This window comes from Aedes aegypti, chromosome 2, assembly GCF_002204515.2.
Source record: "Aedes aegypti strain LVP_AGWG chromosome 2, AaegL5.0 Primary Assembly, whole genome shotgun sequence".
Lineage (NCBI taxonomy): Eukaryota > Metazoa > Arthropoda > Insecta > Diptera > Culicidae > Aedes > Aedes aegypti.
Window position 1 is genome coordinate 426161291 of NC_035108.1, and position 23608 is coordinate 426184898.

General features: G+C 36.4%; 4 protein-coding genes across 5 annotated transcripts; 2 read left to right on the top strand and 2 right to left on the bottom strand.

The window, feature by feature from the left end:
* Positions 1-8578: 8578 nt before the first annotated feature.
* On the bottom strand, positions 8579-9219 carry LOC5573156 (ejaculatory bulb-specific protein 3). Of its 2 annotated transcripts, none has more exons than XM_021847572.1 (2): positions 9122-9219; positions 8579-9031 (listed from the first exon to the last, which is right to left on the bottom strand). In XM_021847572.1, exons 1-2 carry the CDS (start codon positions 9168-9170, stop codon positions 8631-8633), a joined length of 450 nt encoding a protein of 149 aa, XP_021703264.1. In that variant the 5' UTR covers positions 9171-9219; the 3' UTR covers positions 8579-8630. The 2 variants fall into 2 exon arrangements, with proteins under 2 accessions (XP_021703264.1, XP_001660772.1); XM_001660722.2 differs by having other exon boundaries at positions 9107-9142.
* Positions 9220-11039: 1820 nt separating this feature from the next.
* Positions 11040-11766, top strand: LOC5573157 (ejaculatory bulb-specific protein 3). The gene is made up of 2 exons (XM_001660723.2): positions 11040-11142; positions 11232-11766. The coding sequence occupies exon 2, from the start codon at positions 11250-11252 to the stop codon at positions 11628-11630; it is 381 nt and encodes a 126-aa protein (XP_001660773.1). The 5' UTR covers positions 11040-11142; positions 11232-11249; the 3' UTR covers positions 11631-11766.
* A 7090-nt stretch (positions 11767-18856) lies between these two features.
* On the bottom strand, positions 18857-19665 carry LOC5573158 (ejaculatory bulb-specific protein 3). The gene is made up of 2 exons (XM_001660724.2): positions 19535-19665; positions 18857-19436 (listed from the first exon to the last, which is right to left on the bottom strand). The coding sequence occupies exon 2, from the start codon at positions 19419-19421 to the stop codon at positions 19041-19043; it is 381 nt and encodes a 126-aa protein (XP_001660774.1). The 5' UTR covers positions 19422-19436; positions 19535-19665; the 3' UTR covers positions 18857-19040.
* A 539-nt stretch (positions 19666-20204) lies between these two features.
* LOC5573159 (ejaculatory bulb-specific protein 3) lies at positions 20205-20996 on the top strand. The gene is made up of 2 exons (XM_001660725.2): positions 20205-20336; positions 20432-20996. The coding sequence occupies exon 2, from the start codon at positions 20447-20449 to the stop codon at positions 20825-20827; it is 381 nt and encodes a 126-aa protein (XP_001660775.1). The 5' UTR covers positions 20205-20336; positions 20432-20446; the 3' UTR covers positions 20828-20996.
* The last annotated feature ends 2612 nt before the right edge of the window (positions 20997-23608 follow it).

Here is a 23608-nt window from a genome sequence, read left to right on the forward strand (position 1 = left end):
CACATTTTTGGCAACCTGTAGCTAAAAATTGTGACGTGCTAGGACATTTCTGAATGCAGCATCAGATTCAGCGACCACAAATCTACTAGAGACACAAAATTTAATCCTTGAGACACGCAAAAGTATCATTTTTGTTACGCTGTGCTATCAGCCGATGCAGACAAGCGGCCAACCTGTCCGGGCCCATCTTGATGAGCTCAGATCCGATACCATCCCACAAAGGTTCGATCTAGAACAAATGTCGGACAAAACCTCAAACTCTCCTTAAAATAGCTGAAATCATATATTTAACGTATTTTATGCCATATTTATATATTATGGAATATATTTTCAAATGTTTGGACTTATAATTAGAATATACAGGTTTGAATAATACATTTGCAATTTTTTCAATCTTTCATACATACTGGTCAACTTGGGCAGGCTTGTTCTCAGTTATTGACTGACGGATTTAAATAAATTTAATTTATTTTCACAGCATGTCGGGCATAGCTTGAATTTTAACATATATTTTTGAATATTTTTTTCATGCCTGACACCAATAGTAAAATCAACTTGACTGAAGTGAAATTTTTGACAAAAACTTTACCTAAAATATGTTAGCTATACACAAAAACTATCATATGCAAATTAGTTAATCTCGTCCAAATTTGCAGCTTTATTTTTTTTAATATGCCAATTATCCAAATTTGTAAAAAAAATTCACTAAGAACTCGTGTTTTGACAAATCACTTAAAAATATATGTTGAAATTCATGCTATATCTGAAAACTGTGAAAATTTCATGCAGAATTTATCCATAAATATCTCAGATCTAACCCTACCTCAATGCAAGTATCATCCATTTTATCAGTTTCAGCATGATTGTCATGTCTATAGCTTTAATCTGTTTTCATACTTACTTTGGCAGCAAAACAAATTTATTTGGTGGATTCAGTTACAGCTCAAATTTTAATTCAAAGCACTTCAATACTATAATAATAGCAAATGAAGGTGTGGACAATATTTAATTAAGGTATAATGCAAAAATATTTTATGTGCCATAGCAGTGAATGCGCAGCTATTCAGCAAACCCAAACTGAGAATCCTGGGTTCGAGGTCCACCGGTCGAGAATTTTTTCGTAAAATAAATTTTCCCGACTTCCCAGGGCACAAAGTATCATTGTATCTGGCACACGATATACACAAGCAAAAATGATCAATCGGCAAAGAAAATTCTCAGCTAATAACTGCGGAAGTGCTCATAAGAAATATAAGCTGAGAAGCATGCTTTGTCCTGGTTGGAACGTAACGCCAGAAAGAAGATGAAGAAAAATATTGGTGCGAGCTATTCGTTCTTTCTAGGAATGGCAATCATGGCTACTACGATTGCAATGCACGTATCTGTGATACGCTAGTACGTTATTATTCAACTAGAATTGCACTCCGTAAACATTCAACCGCGTTGAAAGTGGTCTATGGCAAGTTTTCGCAAAATAATTTGTACCCTACTTGAAAGCTCTTATTTTTAGCTTTCGAATGAGCTTATTCTCATCGCGGGCATTCGCGGGCTACTAATGTCTTAGGGTACTTTTATAGCAAATAATATGGTTTATAAAGATTTTTTTGCCTTAATTTACTTTGTATAAATTCAATGAAAAATTTTATTCAATTCAGGTGTACTTTATCTGTCTACAAACAACTTATCTGAAGATACTATGGCGGTTTGAGCTCTCTTTAAATTCATTAATAGCAGGTGAATTATGGATCGCAATTATCAATTTTCTCGAAAAAAACATGTCCATGGTCCACTCAAAGAGTTGTATAAAATTCAAAATTCAATGAATCTGCCTAAAACTTTGGATTTAAACCACCAATATGATAAAGAAGTCGGGAAAAATATTACCGTTCAGAGAAAACAACTTTGATTTTTGAGGTTTTGACCGCCTTCGAACCATAGTGCATCCTTGTCAGCGGCCTTGTTGTTCTTGAGCTGTTGAATGGCATCCCTAACTTTCCCCATCGTGGGAGCTGGTCGGTTTCCACTATCCGCTGCGCTGCCTTCGCTGTCCTGACCTTCTTTGCCTGTGTTCTCTGCGTCATTCAGGTGTTCATCGTAGTATTGCTTCCACCTTTCGATCGCCTTGAGTCCGTCCGTCAAGATGCTCCCATCCTTATCCCGGCACATTTCAGCTCGCGGCACGAAGCCTTGGCGGGATGTGTTGAGCTTCTGATAGAACTTCCGCGTTTCTTGAGAACGGTACAAAAACTCCATCTCTTGACATTCCACCTCTTCCAGGCGTCACTCCTTGTCCCGGAAAGGCAGGTTTGCTTTTTCCGCTTCAGTCTATACCGTTCCACGTTTTGTCGCGTACCATGCTGCAGCATTGCAGCCCACGCTGCATCCTTCTCCTCTAAAATCACCTGGCACTCTTCGTCAAACCAATCGTTTCTTGAGCTCTGTTCCACATATCCGACAATGCTTTCGGCAGCGTCGTTAATGGCTGCTTTGACTGTCCTCCAGCAGTCCTCAAGAGGGGCCCTATCGAGCTCCCCCTCATCCGGCAACGCTGCCTCAAGATTTTGCGCGTACGCATTGGTGACATCCGGTTGTTTAGGTCGCGCTAGATTGTACCGAGGCGGGCGTCGGTACCGTACATCGTTGATGACAGATAGTGTTGAGCGCAGTTTCACCATCACCAGATAGTGGTCGGAGTCAATGTTAGCGCGACCATAGGTTTTGACGTCGATAATGTCGGAGAAGTGCCGTCTATCGATCAAGACGTGGTCGATTTGCGATTCTGTCTGCTGAGGTGATCTCCAGGTGTACCGATACGGGAGGCTGCGCTGGAAATAGGTGCTACGAATGACCATATTCTTGGAGGCGGCAAATTCTATCAGTCGTAGGTCGTTCCCGTTCGTCAGCCGGTGGGGCCTTCAATTCTCCTATGATGATCTTGACGTCGTGGTTTGGGCAGTGGTCGTTTTCGCGTTCGAGCTGCGCGTAAAATGCGACCTTGTCATCATCAGTGCTTCCGGAGTGCGGGCCATGCACGTTTATGATGCTGAAGTTGAAAAATCGGCCTTTGAGCCTCAACTTACACATTCATTCGTTGATCGGCCACCACCCGAGTGTACCGGAGAGTATGCGAGTGCTTCCGATGATGTTGAGAGATTTTCAGTTCCACGTACCGAGTTTCCAATCGCTAGTCCATTTCCGTCGCAGTGGTCTTTGTCGATTGTTCCGGTCCGTATTCTCTCGTTGACGTTCCTGTACTGATGTGCTTCTCAGCTTAGTGTTCTAGGAGAACTTCCACAGTTATTAACTAAGAGCTTTCTTTGCCAAAGTTGCCATTTTCGCATTCGTATATCGTGTGGCAGGTAGATTATACTCTATGCCCAGGGAGTTCAAGGAAATTCCCATTACCGACCGGGAATCGAACCCAGACACCTTCAACATGGCTTTGCTTTGTAGCCGCGGACTTTAACCATTCGGCTGAGGAAGACCCCTAGACATATTCTGATCATTAAGAAGATTGATTTCTTTGACAAAATTGCGCTTTCGTTCTTGGACTCTGTAGAGCACATTCTATAAATTCAATAAACATTCTTATGGTTCAGAATTTTCAGGAACAAAATTTTAATATTATCTTCAGATCTTTCATCTCTTATGTCAATCAAGTCAAAATCACGTTTCGATTTTCAGAACTTAGCTTCTATTCGGTCCTTCTTTAAACTATAGTACAGGAAGTTACCGAAAAGAGCAGTTCAAACCGATGAACGGAGGAAGCGAAACACATATTTTTGCTATCATTCAGGTCCATGCCGGATTATAGTGCAGTAAATCGCTTAAAAAATCCCGAAAAAAAAGTTCAATATTTGAATAATAAGGTAGAATAATTCATATTACCATCAAAATGGATATGATAGTTCCTTAAATCCAGAGCAAAATTGCTTAAAAATTCATAAGAATTCTATGTTTATTATAAGTATGGTAAAAAACTTATGGGAGATTGATTTTTTACCATTTTTCAATTTAAACCGCCCTGTTCATGCAGCTTAGCGCAATACGAAAAAAACGGTATTAGATGCGCAGGACCTTCAAAATTTGTGATTTCGCAGTGGATTGAAATTTACTTCTGCAATATTCATCAACGTTATTTTGAGGAACGAACATTATGTTTGTAATGAAATATACAGAATTTGTTTTTTGTGAGTTGTCAATCACGCATTTCAGCAGTCAAAAAAATCATGGATTAGTTGGCTCACCTTTTTGACTTATTGGGCGGTATGAATAAAATGTAGTAAAGTTGAGTTTACTACATTCTCGGTAGTGAACGCTATATGTGGAACACGAGTGGAACATGTTTGTGTCATTTTCCTTTCTACACCTTTCGAAAATACTACAAACAACGCGTTTCTATGAATAAAGGTGGCATTTACTACAAAGCTACTGGTAGTTAGCTTCAGAGGTTGCTACACATACTTTGAGATTGCGGAATTGAATGGAACAATTTACTTTTGAGTAAAAATCATGGGAAAACGATATGAGCTTTGATATTTCGGAAGGTATTTTGAGTTTTGCTTAGGAATTCTGAGGTTACAAAAACATTCGCCCCTCCAATTATGAGATTCCGGTAAGATTACTAGCTGTAGTAATTTTTAATATCCGTGTGAATTCTTTCATTAAGATAATTATGTTATTTTCTAGGAATTTTGGGAAGTCTGTAGGAATTCAGATATTTATAATGTAATTCTGAATTTTACGTGTAAATTCGGACATCTCATATTTCTTTTGGAATACCGGAATTCCTGTAGGAACTTTGGGATTCCAATAGGGATGTCGGATTTTTAATAATAGTTCTGAAATTTTAAAAGCCATTCTAGGAATTTTGCGGAAATATTAGAAATCTGGTAAAAAATCTAGAATTGGGGTGGGAATGGGATTCCGGTTATTAATCTCTAGAAATTCTGTGGGTATCTTTGAGACGGTATTTCTGTAAGAATCTATGAGATTGCGATGGGATTCCTGCGAATCATTGTGTGAATATTTGGAATTCTGAATATCAATCTTTGTAATTATCGTAAGAACCTTTAAGATTGATCTCCAGCTCCGTTGGAATTTCAAAGCAAAGCTTTAATATAAACCATTTGAATGTCGGTAAATATTTTCTAGATTTCGATGGGATTTTTTGTGAAATCGATAAGAATTTTATTAATTTCAAAGGGAACCCTGGTGTTTTAGGGGAGATTCTCATTGAATTCTAACGACTACCAACGGAGTCACTACAATTCCCATAAAAATCTCTACATTCTAAATTCTATAAATTCCAAGGATGCCATTAAAAACCCCTCCGAAATAACGAGAATATCACAGAAACACTTAGAATTTCCGGAATTCAACATGCTCTTAAGAAAACACACGAGCCTCAAAGTTCTACCACAATTTTACCAGAATATCAGTACTGGTGCTAGGAATATGTGGAAATATGTGGTTCCTAGTTTGATAGCTGTAATTTCAAGATCCCTTCAAAGTTTTAAGCGCAAGCTTATCAAACACTGGCGTTGGCGAAGACCCAAAACCACCCACAAAATTCTTTGATGTACCGTCATCATAAAATCATACACATAAAAAGAATACCAGACTAATCGTAAAATTACACTACAAATATTGTCAAATTACTGCACCTTCATTATTCTGTGCAAATTGTCCCGTAATCGATTAGATTCCATGCATTTCCTTTATATGCATGATTGTATTAATTTTAAGCGTCACTCTGAATAGATTTTTATTTACGTGCAGAATCACTCTGCACTCTGAATGGAATTTTCTTAACGTGCAGCATCAGTCACTGCTCATGGACTTATCCACGGTCTTCTTTTATCATCAACTTTCTTTTTCTTTTCTGCTCTAAATGCGGGCAATGTTTACATAAAATGACATCCGGACCAACATCCGGACGACGAATGTTCACCGAATGAATATGAAGTGGATGAATGCACAACGAAATCGTTCATTTTTTGTAAACACGGCCCGCAGTAAAAGGTGTTCTTCCCGGTGGAAGAAGCAGCGTGACGTCATTGTAAATTAGTTCATGTTCGAAAGCAGTAGGTACCGTAAAACGGGGTAACTTTGATAATGCGAGACTCAACATACTAGACGAAATAACAAAGTTCCTGTTAATCTGTTAAGCAAAACGAATGCAAAAGTAAAGAGTATTAGTATGACACTTCATGTTAAAGCTATTTCCGTTGGAATCAAGTACATTTGAGGATTTATATGCAAATATGGAAAATTTATAAGATTTTAGCAATTTTGAAATGCTCAACAGATTGTTTGTTCTACGATCACTATTTGATGAAGTCATAATGAATTCGTCACATATACTTGATAGCCTAGTTATAGTAGAACTCGAATTCGGTCTCAAAACTCTTAGCGAATACTATTTTTACAAACTGGGACCATTTTTGTAATCTAAGTCGGAAATTTCCATATAGCGTTAAACGCCTAAAGATATGCAACGCCCTACAAATGTTCTATAATTCATTCAATTTTGTTCGATGCTTCATTATCAAAGTTACCCCAACACAGAAAACCGACTTTCGATTATATGAGAAATTATAAATCCATTAAGAATAAATCTTTTGGAAATCTATCAACTGGAATCGATAGTTAGGATACTAGTAATTGTTTTAAAAATATGAATTAAAATTCTTTGAAACAACATGCATAAATATTCAAGTTTTCATCGAAAAAACTATCAAAGTTACCCTGTTTTACGGTACTAGTGATCCTTTATAAGGGAGATACGCGGAAGATGACATTTCTGTCAAAGTGTGAGCCAATCGAGCAGCGAGAGCTCTCAAAGCGTGAGCCAAACGAACATGCGTTAGTTTTGTTTCGAACTTTTCTTGAGGAGTAATGTAATCCGCTTGAAATTATTTCAGTGAAAGTTATTTTGCATAGAGCAAAGAAATATGTTCCTTCTTTTAATTTTTGTCAATGTGATATTTAGGGCCCTATTTTATCAGTCGAGTCGATCAAAAACGACTCCACTGGAGTCTTTGTCGACCAAAAAATTTCGCTCGAATCGGCTCTGTCACTCGAGTTTATCGACAGTTGTCACTTTATGTGACTAGAATACTATGGGAGTCGACGGGTTACATCTGAAATATGCATGCTTGCTTCGATCGACAATGACTACAGATGAGTCACATGAAACCGCCCGATTTACAAAATAGACCCCTTAGTTGTTGATTTTTTCTGCTGTTTATTTTTTTTTGGAAATGTAACTCAAAGATCTATAACAAACAAAACAGATTATAATTAGGTTGTTAAAGGCTGCATTATCAGTAAATATAAAAGCTATTACCAATTTTATGCAAAACATAAATCACCCGAAGGACTCGATACTGTTGCAGTCTGTGAGAGTTGCTGCTCTCGAACGCTCTCGTGCCACGTACCAAACGAGAGAGTGAATGTTTACATTCATAGGGCTCTCCGAATGCGATGTGCCACGAACTGTTATGGTTCGCGAACTGTAACACTCTCCGAATATGGTTCGTTCGGCTTATTCTGATCGAAATCCAAACACTGAGGGTTTTGCATCAAAATCTCAAACGTGAGATTTGCGAAGCAGATCTCTTATGAGTTTGCTCTCACGGGAGAGCGTATTGATTGAGATTTGATTGTGAGTCTATCAACTGCACAGCATTTCAAATTAATTTTTGACAATTATTGGGGACTCTTGGGGAACCTCTAGAAGACACTAACGAAACCCTTGGAAATTCTTTGGAGCCCCTCGTGGATTCTTCGAGGACCGCGAAAAATTCCATGAGTGCTAGTTGAAACCCTTAAAGCATAGCGCGCAAAAATAGAGTATGTGAAGATGGAGAATGCAATTATATTTTTTCGAGACGGATTATTTTTCAATATAAGGTGAGACAAAAGTTTGACATTAGTGAAATAACCAATATTTCAATAAAAAACTATATCCGATAAAAAGAAATAAATACCCCAAAGTGAACCTTCAACATATTGGCTACAATTTTGCTTAACAAACTTGACTCGAAATATTTATTCATTTTATTTGTGAATTTTAGGCAATTTGCAATTTTTTTCCGCGGGAAAAGAAACTTTTGCCCCACTTTACTTTGATGAGATTAGAAAATAAGTCATTTGCTTACGAATCTTTCCCATCATAAACATGAATCTGAGCCATTCTGTTTGAAGCAAATTAAACCACGTTTGGCCACAGATTTTCCGCAGTTAACTGAGGAATCGAATCAATTATGAAGAAAATTAAAGACAACAGAAATCACTAGTCGGCAATGCTCGTTGGCAACATAATATGTTCAATTGCTTCTTTTCCACAGCTTTGTTCGACAGTTTGGCTGTCAAAACAACGTTTCTGATAAAATAAATTGAGCAAACGGTATTTTGCATTGGCTAAATAATTCAAAATCATTCTAAAAAATAGGTACTAGCGTTCTACTACTAATATTTCTATTGTTGATTATTGATATAGTTGGACCATAATGTAACTTATTTCGACGATTAACTGGACAAATGAGCATATAAATATATTACAATGAAAGACTTTTGCATTTTGTTAATATTTTGTAATGCTATATTTCAGTAATTCATCCATTTCACAGCTTGATTCCATCCTTGTCGGCTTCAGCAACGTATTTCTGGACGTACTTGTTATCGGGGTCGTATTTGGCCTTCAGCATGGTCCATTCCTCTGGCTTGTTCTCGGTCAAAAACTTGATGATCTTGGTGCTGGACGTTTGCTGCTTCTCGCTACACTTGGAGCAGTTGTTTTCCAGAGCATCAGGCAGGACACGCTTCAGTTCGTTACCTTCCGGAGTGCAAGCACCAGTGTCCATCAGGCAGTTGAAGTAGTTCTTGAACAAACGGTCTGACTTCAGGATCTCATCAATGTCGATGCTGTCGTATTTGGTGGTGTACTTGTCGTCTTGGGCAGCAGCCACGGCGATCAGGGCGAGAGCAACGATGAAAAATTTCATTTTCGAATGGTTGTTTTGAGCTAAAATAAAGTTGATTGCTTAGTTAATAGTTCTATAATCAATTCAGGGAGTTCATTAATTAACCCTTAGCGTACTTTTAGAAAACCCACCTTGTTGTTTGTAGCTAAGCAGATTTGAACTATGTTCCTGTCCAAACATGCAGCTTCTTTATATAGTGTGCAGATTGAGAATTCATTCTGTGTTTCATTCCCGAAGGAATGCTTTTTCATCGCACATTGCTCTTGCATTTGAAGCTTGTGTGCGATGATAATTACCTATCGCGGAATAACTGATCAAAAGGTGATGAACACGTTCATATCGTCATCTATTTCTGCATCATCACATAGGATGATGATTGCTCGCGAAAAAAAGCATGTTCTACCACATTCAAAATTAATATGGTATGAATGATCTGATAAATGTCAATCACCGAACGTAGCGTAGGTATGCTGATAATTTCAAATCCATTAAGAAGGTTCATGTGCTCTAATTCATATGTTTCTTCTTCTAATTCTTCTTTGCATTACGTAACCGCGGACTCTAATCACTCGGTTAAGGAAGACCCCAATTCATATGCATTCTATGTTTTTTTTAGAAAACTTAAGGTTTCTTCAACTTTATTGTTTTAAGAGCACAAATCTGGAAAAGCGAATACTCGTTTGAGCTGAAAACTTAATCGATTGGTCACCAGATTTGTGCTCTTGAAAATTTGAGGTTTGGCTTCGATTCATCTTCCCTTAAATGACATTTTTAATCAATCAACCATGTTTATAGATTTTATAATTTCACAGCGTAACAAAAATTACATTTTTGCGTGTCTCAAGGATCAAATTATGTGTCTCCAGTAGTTTTGGAGTTGCTGAATCTGATGCCATTCTCAGAAATGTTCCAGCACAATTTTTATCTACAGGTCGCCAAAGTTGTATAAAACACTGGTTTCATAGATGTTTACATAAAATTTAAAATATAATTTATCAAACTTTTTTGTGATCCAATCTACTAAGCATGCAAAATAGGAACTGCACTTTCAATTTGGACATAACTTGGTTGAAATTGAACGATTAAATTTAGCTTAAACCGATTTTTTCAACATGCTTGCTGTGTCCATACAAAATTATTCGTTTCTCTTATATGGGAAAATACAATTCTTCTTTGAATCATCAAAAAAATAACTTTTCCGCATCTAAATTATTATAAATTTTATTGATAAGTATTGTTATACACATAAAGTTTAATTTTTGTTTCAAATTTGGCAGATAAATTGCCTTACAAGCTGGCAAACTTGCATGCAAGTTGACTAAAATAGTCATTTTACCAATATCTCTAAAACTAGACGTGCTATGATATTTTTGAAAATGACAATGGATTCAGCAACTCTTAATTAAGTAAATAGCAATATTTTGCTCCTTGAGACAAAAACGTGTTCCGCAGTGTTTTCATAAGTCCTTTATTTTTAAGCCTTCTTCATCCTTGTGATGACGCTAGTTGCATAACGCAAACCCATTTTGTAAGCGGGGCGGTACGATTTCCGGTCAGTTCGGAATCATTCCGTAATGATATAACGATTTATTATTTCAGTGGAGTTTTAAAGAGTCGTTGATATTGGTAAAAAAGCATGCCATTTTGATATTTTAAGTTACAACCGATGATATAATAAAACACGTACATTCTTCTTTTCTAAAACTAAATGCCTTTTGAAAGAACCGTTATCAAATAGCTGTTCTAGTGTTACGCTCACTTGACAGAAAAGATCATGAAAGCATATTAATTAGATCCACCCATGCAGCCAACAGCTTACAGTGCTCTCGGTGATTGACATTGATCCGATCATTCACATCATTCGTCATTTTCATCGTCTGAATATTGCAGAACAAGCTTTTCGGCAAGCCTTTTTCGCGAGCAATCATCCTTCCTCTATGATGCTGCAGAAATAGATGACGAAATTGACGTGTTCATCCCCCCACGATTGGTTGAACCGTGATAAACAATTATCGTCTCACACAAGCTTCTAAGGGGAAGCAAATTGCGATGGTTCCATCCAGCGGAACAAACCTGCAAGCTATCACTATATAAAGCAGCTGTTTGTTTTGATAGGAGCATAGTTCAAATTTGCTCAGCTTCAAAAAACAAGGTAAGTTGTCCAAAGAGTACTAAGAATCCTTATATGGACTTCCTGTAAGGATAATCGAGCTATTAACTAATCGATCAAAAACTTTTCAGCTCGAAAATCATTTGAAAATGAAGTTCTTTATCGTTGCTTTGGCCCTGTTCGCCGTGGCTGCTGCCCAGGATGACAAGTACACCACCAAGTATGACAGCATCGACATTGATGAGATCCTGAAATCGGACCGTTTGTTCAAGAACTACTTCAACTGCCTGATGGACACTGGAGCATGTACACCAGAGGGCAATGAACTGAAGCGTGTCCTGCCCGATTCCTTGGAGAACAATTGCTCCAAGTGTAGCGAGAAGCAGCAAACGTCCAGCACCAAAATCATCAAGTTCCTGACGGAGAACAAGCCAGAGGAATGGACCATGCTTAAGGCCAAATACGACCCAGATAACAAGTACGTCCAGAAATACGTTGCTGATGCCGACAAAGATGGAATCAAGCTGTAAAAGAGTTGTGTAATATTGCAAAATTTTTGCCAAATTCAAAGATCTCCGAAAAACCGCATTTGTTTTCGATACGAATTGACGCCAATATAAATTGTGAACCAATGGAAAATACAATTTAAAAACACTTTATAATCGATTTGAAATCAATTTTATTAGTATCACAGGGACTTTTTATTATGATTTATCGTTTGCGTGGAAGCTTTATCAACTACCAAAATACTAAACATTACATATACCGTTTTCAATGTTTGCCGTTCAAAAGTTCTCACTATCGAGACTCGTTTAAACAAGCATTTTTAATAGATATCTATGCAAATTTTTAATGTTCAACTGCCTGAGACGTTCCTTAGTAGTTGAAAGATTACAATTGATGATTTAGCTTTTCTATTTATGATTTATGTCCGGAGTTCAAATCAAAGTGTCCAGATATGAGGCAAAAGTAAGGAAGCGTCATGAAAGGTTCGTACTTTTACATTTATTTAAAATTATTCATGTTTCGAAACCAAAATCTTGACTCACCATTCGAAAGTTGAGTCTTTTGAAGGCTTGATAACGTAGAGGAATCATACAGAATGATAAATCTTTATGTGCTCTTTGATGAGTAATACTTCACTGGAGCCTTAAGTATGCGTAATATGAATCAATACGGTACTTTGCAATTGGATCAAAAGCACAAATTGAAGTGAAAGTTGTGAAAAAGTTTCACGTCCTCTTTTTGAGAATCGAACTTACGACTTCCTGTTCGCTGGAGAGGGCGCGTTACCCTTAGGGGCCGTCCATAAATGACGTTGCATTTTTTCACTGCTTTTTCACACACCCTCCCACCTCGAAGCGTTTTGTCACAAATGCTGATACTCCCCTTGGAAAGTACGTAGCATATCAAGCAACCACTTATCATAAGAGTTCATAATATTGTCGGTGCTCGAAAGACGTTTTTGATAGTTTAGAAAAGTATTGTATTTTTCCATACAAGAGAAACGAAGAATTTTGTATTGAGACTGCAAACATATTGAAAAAATCGATTGAATCTAAATTCAATCGATCAATTTAAACCAAATGTTATTTAATATGAGAGTTCAAGCCCTATTATGCATGCTTGGTGGATAAGATTACAACAAACATTGATAAAGCATACTTTAAATTTTATGTAAACCTCCTTAAAACCAGTGTTTTATACAACTTTGGCGACCTGTAGCAAAAAATTGTGACGTGCTGGAACATTTCTAAGTACGGCATCAGATTCTGCAACCCCAAATCTACTAGAGACACATAATTTGGTTCTTGAGACACGCAAAAATGTCATTTTTGTTACGCTGTGTGAGCGACCCAGTGTCATATTCCATGCCACGGGTTGAAGCGGAATTTTATTTAAACCACCATCCGTCGGTTCCGGGAGACGGGCTCGGCCACCATCCGTCGGGATTCGGGCGCCCGTGTTCGGCGAGGACACCAGCAGTCATCAAGGTGGTGAGGGAGCGGGTTCGTCGAAAAATGAACCGCTCGATCCGGACGGACGTAGCGCCATCAAAAGTAAAGTAAAAGTCGATCCGGAACACCGATGCTGGCCTGAATGTGTCGATCTGGACTGCTTACATCATCATGACGAAGGACCTGGGATACAAGCCGCACAAGAAACGCAAGGTTCACTGAGTAAGGCAGCGTCCATTTATTACGTAACGCTAAAATTTGAAATTTTTGACCCCCTCCCCCCTCCGTAACGCTTTTGTATGAAAAATTTCAATTTTTTGTATGAGCCGTAACGCTTGAGCCTACTCCCACCCACCCCCTAGAGTGTTACGTAATTTGTGGATGCCGCCTAACGGAGGCTACAACGAAAAAGAGGCTGGACAGAGCCAAGCTGATACTTTCACGGCACGCTGGTCAGTTTGTGTTTTCTGATAAGAAACTCTTTGTTTTGCAAAAGCCGTATAATGTCATCCCCCATCCGTCATAATCATCCCGTGGTTCCAAAGCGCCGCGTGATGGTTTGGGGTTTTTATCGATAAAACGTGAAAATCAACGCAGCGTATTATAATACCGAGGTTCTGGAGAAGGTTGTGGCCCCGGCACTTCGGGACCTCAACGTGAATGATCATTTCGTTTTTCAACAGGACGGTGCACTGGCCCACACGGCGAATATCGTCCAAGCGTAGTGTCGAGAGAATTTAACTGCTTTTCTCGATAAGACTTTGTGACCTCCCAGCTCCCCAGACCTTAATCTCCTGGACTATTGTACATGGTTGTACATGAACGAACAGCAAATGAGCACTATGGACCAATTTAAGAAGCTCATTTCCAAGATCTGCGACGATATGTCAATGAACCAGGTGCTTGCCGCGTGCGATTCTTTTGAGAAACGTCTCAAGCTCGTCACAAACCACAAAGCGAGGGTGCTCCCAGCTAATGTGCCCTAAAGGTTCTCAATAAACGTTGCTTCAATAGAAATTTTCTTAGGAAAGAATATCTTGTATTTTCATTTTTAACACATTTTTTAAGTGTGTTTGAACTTATTGAACACCCTGTATATGTAATGTTTTGTTTTTCGGTAGTTGTTATCACATTAGGGGTACAAATAGCCCTAGCGATGGACGCGCAGATTATAGCAAGACCAATGTGAGGGTTTTTGGTTCGAATTCCAATGAGGAAAACAGGTAATTTCATTGAGATTTAGAATATCGGAACCTTTAGGCAATTTTTAGAATTTCACTGTTTTGCTTCAGATAAATCTTAAGAGAAAAATTAAATTATGAACGTGATGAACGCAATTATCAAATTGAGAAAAGAATAAAAAAAATATATTATGTTGGTTCGAATGTAATCAATTTGAGCGAAATATTTCGACTTTGCAATATTATGTTAGAAGGACATTCAATTAAGACATTCAGACATTCAATGTTTTTCGACGTTTCAACTCCAGGGTTCAGTGTTTCTTAACGAAAAAAAATGGGTTTGTTCTTTGTCTTGACTAAAATGCGTTCTTTAACGGTCAAATTTACAGCACAAACAGTATTCTATACGAAGCGAAGCCGAAACATTTTGTTAGATTTTCATGTTTTCCGGGCTCCAGAAAAAATATCTTTGTATTTTAATCCTGCAAATTATGGTGTTATATCTGGTTTAATTTACTATATAGTAAAGTAGTTCAGAGATATTCAATGTTAGGAGTTAGGAACCGGTTGGATTGAACAAATAAATAAATAAAGTTACAATTTAATTTACTCATTACACGTGGTAAAGATATACAAATTATGAGTGAAATTATGAAAAAAATTCCACGTGCTCAGGTGGGTCCCACTTTTGTCCATCTTTATCACTTGTAATGCGTTAATTCATTTTAAACCCATGCGGACTGGATTACCGAACAGCTAAATATGGGCAGACAATTAATCGTTCCATAAAAAAACATAAAATTTCCATAAAAATTGCAAAATTTGCCAGTAAAGAAACTAGGGTAAAATCAACAGAAAAGTTGGAAATTTACATAAAAAAATAAAGAAGTGCATAGAAAAAACAAAATTTTCCATAAATAAAAAAATTTTGAGCAATAAATAGATTCAAGAGTGCAATAGAATTGACAATAATCTCACTAAAAAATATCGAATTTCACATTTAAAAACCTCAAAATGTCCCTATTTTCTTCACTAAAAGCAAGAAATAATTATAAATTTTCCACAAAAAAAACCAAAATTTGCAATAAATAAATAATAATTCGCCCACAATAAATCAAAAATTTCCATTCAAAGAATCAAAAAGAGCAATAGCAGTAAATGCAAAGTGGCAATAAACAAACCCAACTGAGCAATTCAAAATGACAATCAATACATAAAAATGTTGTAGAAAATTCCAATATTTAAGTAATAATTATTGGAAAATAACGTAATTTTCCAATAATGAGTAATAATGTGTGTAATGGATTTCACAAATTTTCAGTCAAACTGAAGCATTGTTTTCACAATTGGAGTTAACAAGTCGTCGTATGTAGATGTAGTAGTTGCATTTTAGAGTTCGATAATTAATTACGTAAGAATTTAGGGGAGGGGAGAGCGGGGAGATTGGCCGGGTTTGAAAAAATATTTCTTGCCATGTAGAAAAAAATAATGTTTCATACAAAAAATCATACATGGAAGGGAAGGCGAGGTTTCGAAAAATCACAAAAAAATGTTTTTTAATACACCCCATCGTTAGGCGCTACAATTTTAATTATTTCGGCAAAGTTGAAATGAAACATGGAACATGGGATATCTAATCTTCCAATATTAGGAACACTTATGTCACTGCTTGAGTTATGTCCAACTACATTGATGGTAGAAGCTTATGCTCTCATGCCCCACCAGCCAGGGAACTGGTGTTTACAAACTAAGCATCATTTTTGGCAACACTTTATGCGGCATGATGGAACTTTGTCGAGCGCGCTAAGTGTTGTTACACCATCGACGTAGTTGCATGGAGTGGGTGATGAGGTACAAAAGTAGCGTTACAGCATGCTTAATCATATTTGTAGTACTGAGACAACCCGATAGATCTAAATATGAACCTATTATAAGATACTTTAAAAAGCGTTGTATTCGTATGCAAATAAAATAAAATAATTAGGAAAAAACTTATCAATCGAAGTATACACATTTCTGCAACTGCTGTGGGCAGTTACACCAAAGATGAAAGTGAATTTCCGTATTATGAGTCCGTATTATGTTTAAAATCACTCGTCACTAGCTCAGTAGAGAAACCTATCGAAGAACAGAGACTTACCTTGTTGTGCTATACTCGTCTAACGTACCTTCGTCAACTCTGGTTCCTGAATCGGGAATCGTTAATCAACGCATCTTCCAGCGTGTCGCACATCTCTTCGAGCCCCTCGCATATTTTCCGAATCAGCATTATCATCAGGAGAAGCCAAATCATCTCCTCGACTACATCTACATACGACGACTAATTAGCTCCAATTGTGAAAACAATGCTTCAGTTTGACTGAAAATTTATGAAATCCATTACACACATTATTACTCATTATTGGAAAATTACGTTATTTTTATGGAAAGTTTTACTTAAATATTAGAATTTTCTACGACATTTTCATGTATTGATTGTCATTTCGAATTGCTCAGTTGGGTTTGTTTATTGCCACTTTGCATTTACTGCTATTGCTCTTTTTGATTTTTTGAATGGAAATTTTTGATTTATTGTGGGCGAATTATTATTTATTTATTGCAAATTTTGGCTTTTTTTGTGGAAAATTTATAATTATTTCTTGCTTTTTGTGAAGAAAATAGGGATATTATGAGGTTTTTAAATGTGAAATTCGATATTTTTTAGTGAGATTATTGTCGATTCTATTGCACTTTTGAATCTTTTTATTGTTCAATTTTTTTTATTTATGGAAAATTTTGTTTTTTCTATGCACTTCTTTATTTTTTTATGTAAATTTTTAACTTTTCTGTTGATTTTACCCTTGTTTTTTACTGGCAAGTTTTGCATTTTTTATGGAAATTTTATGTTTTTTTATGGGACGTTAATATTTTAGCCCTAAATATGTGTGTCAATATTAAGTTACAAGGTTTTACTTGATAACACAAAATCCAAGTAACCAAAAGCATTACATTATTACACGTATTCTACCGCATATCATTCAAATATGACGCTGCTCTTATTCATCAATCTCAAGAGCTGTCAGGCAATAATGCATGAATTCAACATTACAAATGCATCAATACATCACTGATGCACTTATGTTACATTACTCAACGAAACAAAAATAACCTTTTCGCGTGTCTCAAAGATTAAGTCAAGTGTCTCCAGTAGGTTTTGGATTGCTGAAACCGTTGCCGTTCCCAGAAATGTTCCAGCACGTCAAGATTTTGTGCTACAGGTAAAATTGTAGAAAATTCTGGTTCTATTGATGAAATTTGAAATATAATTTGTTATACATTTTTTTGTTCGATAATTGAATGCATCGAACACGCAAAATTCAAACTTTTGCACGAGACATTGATTGATTGAAATTGCACAATTTTATGTGAATTAAATCGAGTTTTTGAACACGCTTGAAATCTCCATACAAAATTTGTTGTTTCTTTTATATGACTAAAAACTATACTTTTCTAAATCATCGAATATCACTTTAAAGTTACGAAATTATTACAAACTTTGTTGATTCGTGATCATTTCTGGACAAATCATTATTTAAATTTCTTGTAAACATCATTGAAACCAATGTCTTATGCAACTTTCACAAGCAGTTGTGACATGGCTGAAGAACGGCATCAGAATTAGCAGCCACAAATCTACTAGAGACACATAATTTGATCCTTGAGACACGCAAACATGTCGTTTTTGTTACGCTGTGTTATCGAAGAAACAAACTAAATAGCTGTACTTAGAAGCGCATGGCGGCACTTATGGGGGGGAGGGGTGGAATGGGATCATGGCCCTACATTTAAGGGGCCCCAACACATCAATTTTTTTATTGTAGATTTAAAAACTATTTAAAATCAACGAAGTAATACCGTAAGCCGGGGTGAATTAATCACTGTTTAAGAATTTTCTGTAATACAGTCAATTCTCCATAACTTGGTATTGAAGGGATCATCGAATTAGGGAGATATCGATTAATTGAACACAATCCAAGTGCGAATGCGATCCAAGGGACCATAGCGGTAGTCATAAAAAAAACTTACTATGATTCTCTAATCAATGGTTCGATATCGAGATACGAATTGTCGGGTGAGGGAGAGTTCACTGCATCTTTAAGTTTCCAGTACTTCGCCGACCGCTGCATAATTGAAGCATATACTTGATCAATTTTCCCATAATTACTTCGGGCTTGGTGAAATTGATTTGTTGATGACAACAGTCCATCGATTTGACCTAGGTCTTGTATCACATGTCACTTAAAGTCATAATTATATGAATCGTCGTATACAACCTTTTCCACTTTCTTTGTTTTTTTTCTCATAGGTTTCATAGGTCATAAGAGGTAAATTTCCATCACTGTTTAAAATAAATCAAAGCCACATCTCGAATCTACAAGAGCATAAATCTGATAAACCAGACCTTCTTTTTCTCTAACAACTTTCTGATACTGAGCAATCAATCAAATTTTTCATCACAGAGCCCTTTTTGGCTATCGAGATCTGTGCTCTTGAAACTTTGATGTGTGGCTTCGATATTTCTTCACATTAACCGAATAACAAAATGTGATATTAACTTTGTTTTTAAAAACTGAAAGATTTTAGTTACTGAAATCCATTTATTGTCACATTAAGTTCACTACACTGTGGATTCAACAGAACTACATTTGATCGGAGTCGCGGTTGTTCAATCGTGAAACGCATAATCATCACCAATATCACAGCAATAAGTCGATTACCCATCGAGCTTCAGTTCAGTCTTAATCACAGAATCTTACGCAGTTTACAGCTTGATTCCTTCCTTGTCAGCATCGGCGACGTACTTCTCGACATACTTGTTATCGGGATCGTACTTGGCCTTCAGAGCCTTCCATTCCTCTGGCTTGTTCTCGGTCAGGTACTTGATGGTCTTGGTGCTGTCGTTCTGCTGCTTCTCGCTACACTTGGCACAGTTGTTCTCCAGGGCATCGGGCAGGACACGCTTCAGTTCGTTGACATCTGGGGTGCAAGCTCCGGTATCCATAAGACAGGCGTAGTAGTTCTTGAACAAGCGTTCGGACTTCAGGATCTCATCGATATCGACGCTATCGTACTTGGTGGTGTACTTGTCATCTTGGGCAGCAACCACGGCGAGGAGGGCCAGAGCAACGATGAAGAATTTCATTTTGAACGTTTATAACTGTAAGGTAAAGAATAAAAAAACCCGTTATGATTGATTGACATAGATTGATTTCCTTTTTGAGAAGGATTTCTACGCTGGGCTGAACCTGAACTTACCTCAGAACTGGACGCAGTGCAGATTTGAACTATGCTCCTCACAGTCCAATCACCGGCTATATATACGGACGAAATTTCTTTCTGCTCCTATCCTACGGGATTGTCTATCGCGAATTTTGTTCTCTTACCCGGCGAGATTTTCTTTTTCGGGTATCGCCAATTCCCGTTCGTCTCTTGACCACCCGTTCAGGTTTCGTTTGTTTGCGGGGGTATTACTCCATAATCCGTTATACCGTTAGACAAATGAAAACAATTGGAAACCTTACTGACAACTGTGGAAGGAACATAGAGAACATGGAATAAATTACCAAACTTATGATTTTCAATTAATGTCTTTTATGGTTGTTTGAAACAACATCCCTTCTAAAATGATTGAACTCCATGGAAGGAAATCAATCATTATAATTACCCGTCATAATTAACCTCTAACGATCAAATTTCTGGAAAACTCTGAACATGGTTTCTTGTAGATAGCTATGCTTGGATATAAGATACCATTGTATATGAATGAATAAAAATCTCTGCATCTTAAATATGTTAATTATTCCAATAATTCTAGTTTCTGCACAAACCCAATGTGATCAAACAATCACACCTAGCGAGAATTAAGCTACGATCAAATCATGCGGAAATAAGTGCAAAGAATACACGCGCAAAAAAATACGCGAGTGAGATGGAGAAAATACGACTCACGCTAGAGCGTCCTATGGGATAGAAACAAGAAGAAATTTCGCCCCTATATATAGCCGGTGGGGGTTTCGAAATAGTCATAGTTCAAATCTGCACTGCATACAGTAGACAGGTAGGTTTCCATTCGGGATATTATTGAAATCATTTTCAATACTCTTACCATATAGTATTCAATCAGAAACTAACTTAAATTTGTTACTCCTACAGTTCAAATCCTTCAAAATGAAAATCTTCATCGTTGCTCTGGCCCTCATCGCCGTGGTTGCTGCCCAAGACGACAAGTACACCACCAAGTACGACAGCGTCGATATCGATGAGATCCTGAAGTCCGAACGCTTGTTCAAGAACTACTACGCCTGTCTTATGGATACCGGAGCTTGCACCCCAGATGTCAATGAACTGAAGCGTGTCCTGCCCGATGCCCTGGAGAACAACTGTGCCAAGTGTAGCGAGAAGCAGCAGAACGACAGCACCAAGACCATCAAGTACCTGACCGAGAACAAGCCAGAGGAATGGAAGGCTCTGAAGGCCAAGTACGATCCCGACAACAAGTATGTCGAGAAGTACGTCGCCGATGCCGACAAGGAAGGAATCAAACTGTAAACTGCACAAGATTCTGTGATTAAGACTGAACTGGAAAATCGACAAACCGCTGTGTTAATTTTGAAGATTGTTTTGAGATCAAACCACCACGCTTGGAATTTAATGTAGTTCTGTTGAATCCTCAGTGCAGATGAACTTGCTGTGACAATAAATGGATTTCAGTAACTAATGTGTGGCTACTAAAATATTTGAACAATATCACAGTTCTACACTGCTAAAAAATGTGAGTTTAAGTTTATTTTCATGCACATATTCGGAGCATCGTAAATTTCAACGACCAATTTATTATTCAGTTTAAATTTACACAATCATGTAATTTTTAAGCATTCTTAGTTGAAAATTAAATGTATATTCTTATAGGTTTACATGGTGCTGCAACAATACGTGAAATTGGGTTATTTCTGCAGTACTCTTTAATTTACACTACATTGATATTTAAATATTTTTATCTGTGTACCATTTTGATGCGTGCAGAATATGAAGTCTATTTTAAAACACAAAAAAAACAAGACCTAGTTCAAATATGAATGACATACAGATACTGAAAATGTATGGTTTTATTAAAAAAAAAATATTCAATACAAATACTGCATCAAAAGAATCTTGGATTTCTTGTTATACAATCACGGTATCTTTGGTAGAAGAACATCATTTTGTAAAAAAATTAAAAAAAAAAAGTATCTCCTGAACACCCATCGAATGAAAGCTTAGACTCTCTGCTTTCATTTGGTACTAAGTAGAGACACTTTTTTCCTTTTGAAAACGTAGAAAATTTTTGCAGAACTATATTATTCATGGCATTTTTTCGCATATTCTAAGTAATATTAGTAATTAATATTCAACCAAGCGTTGCGAAAATCTCAAACTCTCATTTCTCATGCTTAAGATTTTTCACGCTTAAAATGTGTCAAAAATTATGAATGAGTTGGCTAATCCGTTTGACTCATTAGCTTGTATTACCACAGTTTTTTTTTCGCGAAGAGCACTTATTCTGTAAGAAATATAACAGACATGAGCAATTGATTTTGCTTAAAAATCTTATGCGTTAGTTTACGGAGCACACCTCGAAAGAGTTTACGCTCGTGGGAGAACTCAGTGATTGAGATTTGAGTGTGAATCTACCATCTGGTTAGAACATTGAGAAAAATTGAGATATATTATTTAATTCTGTTTAGAGAGGAGAGGAATGTAACTATGAATCTCATTTCATGTATACCCGGGTAAAAGTGAATAACAAAATAATGGTAAAATTACATCAAATTTTGCAATCATATCTAGTTTAACCATTATTATGTTATTAATATATGACATTAAATATCTCATCAACAGCTAATCATACTATCATAGCTAAATTTGTCATTGGTATGTTATACTTGATAGCCATGTAATAACTAATCAATAACAAGATATAATAACATGATAAAGTTTGTTTTTTTTTGTGCAAAAAGCAAATGTTTGTTGTAGGAAAACAACAGGTTTATTTTTCGATCATGCTAAATTGAGATAGATCTAAAATTACCATTATTTTGATCTACACGTAATGAGCTTATTTAGTTGTGATTTTGTCATCAATATCATATTTTGTTGTTTACTGTTGGCTACATTTTTGTTATTATTTTGTTATTACGATAGCAAAATATGATATTATTTAGTTTTTATTCCATACAAACTTAGTTATTATTGTTGGTATTTTAACTCTTATTTCAAACAAACATAGAACAAGTTATGCTATTCAAACATTCTATTTTAATGGTAAATTTTGTTATTCATCTGCAATTGACAGGAGTACTTCATGCAAGTCAAAAATTCACCCACCAATTTTTCTAAAAATAGCCGCATTTCGCGGGTCAGCCATATTTCGCTAGATTCAAAGACAATTAGTGCACTATTTTTGACAATTGGCAAGTTTTCCATATTGGCTCAAACTTTTACCCCTCTGATTCTTATAATTTCCCAAATATGGACCACAAATGGTTTCCAAACATTTGAGTTAAAACAAATAAACCTTAAAGTATTTTCATGATATGCCTAGCTACGCCCTTGTATAAAAAATAGTTTTGAATATTACAATTTTCACATCGACAAACAACAAATAATCGATTTACATGATTTATGGAGTAAAAGTAACTTACTTTTTTGCATTCAAACCACCCACCTTGTCATTTAAAACAGTTATAAGTGTCAAAAATAAATTTTTGTTCTACTCAAACTTTTACTCCATCGTATACTCTACTTATTTCTCTTCAACTTGAGAGACATTGAATATTTAAAAAAACAAACAGTTTCGGTAAGTGATGAAGTTTTAAATAGATTTTGGATGACTGTCAACGTAATCTACATCTACTGTTTTCCAATCCCAAATCTACTAGAGACAGATGATTTGATCGTTGAGACACGCAGACATTTTTCTGTTGCGCTGTGCAACCTGTTGCTTTCATGAAAAAGCAAAACATTTTTTAAGATTCAAGTAAAAGGTAGGTAATTTTTTTTATTATTAAGTATTAATTTTGTAAAGGAAATAAAAGAAGTAAACGAATGCCGTTATTCTTACAAAATGGTAATGTTTGTAGGCCTGTAATACTGTGTGTAATATTCAGAATGGCATGAAATTATGAAGGTGACATAAAAATGACGTGAATTTCCCTTTTTCTTTTTGTTGAATTTCTACATTTTTATACACATGTCTCAAAGTGATATACGGTTTCAAATCTACATAAATAAAAATAAAATGATGTTTGCATGTTACGAGTTAGCTTAAGGACGGGTCAACTGAACTCCATT

Bases quoted from the DNA above. Each gene is read 5' to 3' on its own strand.
- LOC5573156 (XM_021847572.1), bottom strand. From the start codon at position 9,170: ATGTTTGGACAGGAACATAGTTCAAATCTGCTTAGCTACAAACAACAA. The intron at 9,032-9,121 runs GTGGGTTTTCTA...ACTTTATTTTAG, and splicing joins GCTTAGCTACAAACAACAAG to CTCAAAACAACCATTCGAAA.
- LOC5573157 (XM_001660723.2), top strand. From the start codon at position 11,250: ATGAAGTTCTTTATCGTTGCTTTGGCCCTGTTCGCCGTGGCTGCTGCC.
- LOC5573158 (XM_001660724.2), bottom strand. From the start codon at position 19,421: ATGAAATTCTTCATCGTTGCTCTGGCCCTCCTCGCCGTGGTTGCTGCC.
- LOC5573159 (XM_001660725.2), top strand. From the start codon at position 20,447: ATGAAAATCTTCATCGTTGCTCTGGCCCTCATCGCCGTGGTTGCTGCC.